Source organism: Salmo salar, unplaced genomic scaffold, assembly GCF_965601325.2.
Source record: "Salmo salar unplaced genomic scaffold, fSalSal1 ptg000152l, whole genome shotgun sequence".
In the NCBI taxonomy this organism is placed as follows: Eukaryota; Metazoa; Chordata; class Actinopteri; order Salmoniformes; family Salmonidae; genus Salmo; species Salmo salar.
The window spans coordinates 1,994,432-2,000,174 of NW_027675323.1; the positions used below are offsets into that span (position 1 = coordinate 1,994,432).

The 5,743-nt window shown below is 38.1% G+C and overlaps 1 protein-coding gene across 1 annotated transcript; it reads left to right on the top strand.

Moving 5' to 3' along the window:
- Positions 1 to 2,813: 2,813 nt before the first annotated feature.
- Positions 2,814 to 4,167, top strand: LOC145866986 (uncharacterized). The gene has a single exon (XM_082971041.1). The coding sequence runs from the start codon at positions 2,814 to 2,816 to the stop codon at positions 4,023 to 4,025; it is 1,212 nt and encodes a 403-aa protein (XP_082827167.1). The 3' UTR covers positions 4,026 to 4,167.
- The last annotated feature ends 1,576 nt before the right edge of the window (positions 4,168 to 5,743 follow it).

Sequence of the window (5,743 nt, forward strand, 5' to 3'; positions counted from 1 at the left end):
AGAGAAAGACGTTACAGTGAAAGAAGAGGAAGACGCCTTCAGAGTGAAAGAGGAGGAGGATGTTACAGTAAAAGAAGAGGAGGAAGATGCAGTTTTTGGAGTGGAGGATGAAGTGAAAGAAGATGAAGACGTTTTTGGAATTAAGGCTGAAGAGGGGTCAATTACTGTCAATGATGAAGAGAAGACTGGAGAACTGATTAACACCAGTAAATACAGTGAGTACTATCTAATAAAACAGGGACATTGATCTGATTAACACCAGTAAATACAGTGAGTACTATCTAATAAAACAGGGACATTGATCTGATTAACACCAGTAAATACAGTGAGTACTCTCTTATAAAACAGAGACATTGATCTGATTAACACCAGTAAATACAGTGAGTACTATCTAATAAAACAGGGACATTGATCTGATTAACACCAGTAAATACAGTGAGTAATATCTAATAAAACAGGGACATTGATCTGATTAACACCAGTAAATACAGTGAGTACTATCTAATAAAACAGGGACATTGATCTGATTAACACCAGTAAATACAGTGAGTACTATCTAATAAAACAGGAACATTGATCTGATTAACACCAGTAAATACAGTGAGTACTATCTAATAAAACAGGGACATTGATCTGATTAACACCAGTAAATACAGTGAGTACTATCTAATAAAACAGGGACATTGATCTGATTAACACCAGTAAATACAGTGAGTACTATCTAATAAAACAGGGACATTGATCTGATTAACACCAGTAAATACAGTGAGTACTATCTAATAAAACAGGGACATTGATCTGATTAACACCAGTAAATACAGTGAGTACTATCTAATAAAACAGGGACATTGATCTGATTAACACCAGTAAATACAGTGAGTACTATCTAATAAAACAGGGACATTGATCTGATTTAACACCAGTAAATACAGTGAGTACTATCTAATAAAACAGGGACATTGATCTGATTAACACCAGTAAATACAGTGAGTACTATCTTATAAAACAGGGACATTGATCTGATTAACACCAGTAAATACAGTGAGTACTATCTAATAAAACAGGGACATTGATCTGATTAACACCAGTAAATACAGTGAGTACTATCTAATAAAACAGGGACATTGATCTGATTAACACCAGTAAACACAGTGAGTACTATCTAATAAAACAGGGACATTGATCTGATTAACACCAGTAAATACAGTGAGTACTATCTAATAAAACAGGGGCATTGATCTGGTTAACACCAGTAAATACAGTGAGTACTATCTAATAAAACAGGGACATTGATCTGATTAACACCAGTAAATACAGTGAGTACTATCTAATAAAACAGGGACATTGATCTGATTAACACCAGTAAATACAGTGACTACTATCTAATAAAACAGGGACATTGATCTGATTAACACCAGAAAATACAGTGAGTACTATCTAATAAAACAGGGACATTGATCTGATTAACACCAGTAAATACAGTGAGTACTATCTTATAAAACAGGGACATTGATCTGATTAACACCAGTAAATACAGTGAGTACTATCTAATAAATCAGGGGCACAAACCATTTTGAGAACTTGTTCTCAACTGGCCTACCTGGTTAAATAAAGGTAATATATATATATATATATATATATATATATATATAGTAACTTTATTGACAACACCCAAATGGATACTGTCATTAATGTGGTTCTTCAATAATTACACATAATTCATAATACTGTAGCTGTTTAGTTACAGTCACATGTTCAACTATCATCAGCTGATCCAGGAAATCATTTTCTGAATGACAGTCACATGACAAACATCAGGACATGCAACAACAACCAAAGTGCTTCTTCATTCATTACTCTGGTAAAGACAGTTATGCCGTGCTCCACGTTGGATCCAACATCCCTAACAAATTGATGTTTATAATGTGTTATTGTCTGCTTGATTTACTGTAGGGTCTCGTTAGTCTGTTTGGACACAGAGATACTTAGCTCATAATGTGTAGAGAACTGTTCCTTGATGGATAGGCTATTGTTCAACACACAGAGATATTTTCCTTTGTTCAGGACATTTAGAATGACAACACATTAAAGAGTAGCCTAGTGGGATTATTCACAAAATTATCTGGTGATCAGGTTATGAAATGTCATGACAAAGACATTTTAGTTTCCTTGTTTCACCTGAAATATTAAATTATATATAGTCTTAGGTGAAGTTATGGGTCCTACAGTAGGTCTATGTTATTGTTAGGTGAAGTTATGGGTCCTACAGTAGGTCTATGATATTGTTATGGGTCCTACAGTAGGTCTATGTTATTGTTATGGGTCCTAGAGGACACTATGTATGTCATGCAACAACAACCAACGTGCTTCTTCGTTCATTACATAGGTATGTTTGTTGTTAGGTGAAGTTATGGGCCAATTTGGCAAACAGTGTACAAACCCTCATTGTCAGGCTGATGGAAAAGCCAAAGAGCATTTTACTGGTTGAAGTGTTTTTTAAGTACAAAGCGGTTGATTTGCGATGACGACACAAACATTATATTAAGCAGGAGATTCAAACGAGCCTGACAATTATAATCCAAAGTAGTGTGAAATGAACTCATTAGCAACCTGGTAATGGAGGTTACTCCCCTGAGCAAAAATCTTTTCTCACCAGCAAACATAGAAAAGGGCCTCCAATCTTAGATGTTACTACTAATGTGAAAACAAGACAAAATATGACTATTGTTGCTCATTTTAAGACAAATGTCAAGTAATCATTACATTCATTACAGATGTCAATTGTTGTTCAACATCATGGCTACGCTGTTGGCATGACCTTTTACAGTGGATTTCTGCTGTTGTGGGCCTTTAACCATCTGTATGACTTTGTCATTCACACAGGAGAGAGACGTGACTATCGTGGATCCTCTGGGGAGCCTCAACAACCTCATGATGCTGATGAGGCAGAGAAGAGTCTCTCCAGATCAGAACTCCTCAAGAAACACCAGCAGAGACCCACAGGGAAGAGAACTCACTGCTGCTCTGACTGTGGGAAGAGATTCACCTCATCAACAGGCATTAAAATTCATCAGAGAACACACACAGGAGAGAAATCTTATTGCTGTGGTCAATGTGGGAAGAGTTTTGGTAAATCTAGCAATCTGACATCACACCAGAGAACACACACAGGAGAGAAACCCTATAGCTGTGATGAATGTGGGAAGAGTTTTACTCAACTAGGCAACCTGATAACACACCAGAGAACACACACAGGAGAGAAACCATATAGCTGTGATGAATGTGGGAAGAGTTTTACTCAATCAACCAGCCTGAAATTCCACCAGAGAAAACACACAGGAGAGAAACCTTTTAGCTGTGATCAATGTGGGAAGAGTTTTACTCATCGAAGCAGCCTGATATCACACCAGAGAATACACACAGGAGAGAAACTTTCTAGCTGTGATGAATGTGGGAAGAGTTTTACTCGTTCAACCAGCCTGAAATTACACCAGAGAACACACACAGGAGAGAAACCTTTTAGCTGTGATCAATGTGGGAAGAGTTTTATTCAGCTAATCAACCTGATAACACACCAGAGAATACACACAGGAGAGAAACTTTCTAGCTGTGATGAATGTGGGAAGAGTTTTACTCGTTCAACCAGCCTGAAATTACACAAGAGAACACACACAGGAGAGAAACCTTTTAGCTGTGATCAATGTGGGAAGAGTTTTGTTCAATCTGGAGAACTGAAGATGCACCAGAGAAGACACACAGGAGAGAAACCTTATAGCTGTACTCGATGTGGCAAGAGTTTTGTTCAATCTGGCGAACTGAAGATACACCAGAGAACACACACAGGAGAGAAACCTTATAGCTGTGATCAATGTGGGACAAGATTTGCTTGGCTAACCAGCCTAGTATCACACCAAAGAACACACACGGGAGAGAAACCTTATAGCTGTGGTCAATGTAACAAGAGATACTCCGATAAAAGACATCTGATCAAACATCAGAAAATACATGAAGGAGTTGTTTCATGATATCAATGATATAATGTCACAATGTAGAATGTTTTAACATTGTAGTAGGAGTATTTTAATGATGTCACAATGTAGAACCCTAAACGTTTGTCCCCTGTTCTATTGATTTCAGCATGATATGGATATTAGCCTCAGGGGGGAAATCCAGGCTCTGAATTGGAAGAGTTACTATTTATGTGATTTAACAAAAAGTGACTAACACAAAAAGAGTTGTGTTACACTTACCACGTTGGTGACGCACTTCAATCAAAATGTATCTGGCTGTTTTCTACAAATTGTCCTCTAACCAGGGATGTACACATTATTCCCAGATTCTGTGTGGTTTTTGAGCTGTTAGTTTTAACAGGACTTGCAACCTCCTCTCCCTCCTCTCGCACAAATGATTTCAACATGATATCGATGAGTTATGACAAATAAGTGTTGTGTTCCTTTGTTTAGCGACCCCTAAATTTAAATGCATCACTCCAAAATGTAGCTGACTGTCTTCTGCAGGTTGTCCTCTAACCAGTGAGGTAAAATATATCTCCATTTACATGTGTTTTTTGTTTTGTTGTGTTAGTTTCAAGAGCAGGTTCAACCTGATTTCCCCCCAAATGGATATAAGATTTGTGTTTTGCGTTTAGCTAGTGCGTTGCTATGGATCTTTATTCATTTTGACTGCATGTTTTTCCGTATTGGAGATGAGTTTTGTTTGGGCTCGTTCCAAGGAGACGAGAGTTCTAGAAGCTAGTGGGATTTAGAAAGAGGAGAGTTCTAGAAGCTAGTGGGATTTAGAAAGAGGAGAGTTCTAGAAGCTAGTGAGTTTTAGGAAGACGAGTGTTCTAGAAGCTAGTGAGTTTTAGGAAGACGAGAGTTCTAGAAGCTAGTGGGATTTAGGAAGACGAGTGTTCTAGAAGCTAGTGGGATTTAGGATTCTATAGAAAGAAAAAGGAGAAACAAATAGTCCTATTGTATATTATTATTTAGAAATACGTGTTTTTTTCTTGTTTTTAATTGTTGACAGCCAGTAGACACCATGTTTATATTGGTGAAGGTGAATCATTGTAGTTGATTATAATGTGAAATGGAAGTTGTTTTCTGTTGGTGGTGAGCAAATTTGTCCAAAAGAAATGTAGGATATATTTGTTGTCTTAAGGGGGAAGGTGTTACAGGCTTTGGTTTTTCCATTTATGTTTTGAGGTTGGACTTTAGCACGTCTAGCTCGTTAGCACGTCTAGCTCGTTAGCACGTCTAGCTCGTTAGCACATCTAGCTCGTTAGCTCGTCAGCACGTCTAGCTCGTTAGCCCGTCTAGCTCGTTAGCCCGTCTAGCTCGTTAGCACGTAGGACGCACTGATTGGTGTCACCTCGTTAGTCAGTATGTGTTACACCTGTGCTGGCTTGTCCATCTCGTTAGTGGGAAGGTGTTTCACCTGAGCTGGTCCAGGTTCTATTTAAGAGTGTCTGGCCCAGTGCTCCAGTTGTCTTGATACATGTGGAGAGTCAACACCTTTAGTTGCTCCACCTTTTTGGTTTACTTCCTGTCTTTAAGTTTGGTGTGGGTTTTTCTTTTGTTTGCCTCTTCTTGGGCAGATTTAGTGGGTCTCATGGTGGGTGTCTTTTAGGTCCCAGTTGTTGTTACTAGTCAACTTCCAGTGGACACCCCCATAGTGTCTTTCAGATCCCCTCCTAAAAAACAAGCTTATATTTTGGGTTGGATGTTGCATCCAATTAATATTT

What these genes read in the sequence shown, in the direction of transcription:
- LOC145866986 (XM_082971041.1), top strand. Translation starts at nt 2,814, where the DNA reads ATGACCTTTTACAGTGGATTTCTGCTGTTGTGGGCCTTTAACCATCTG.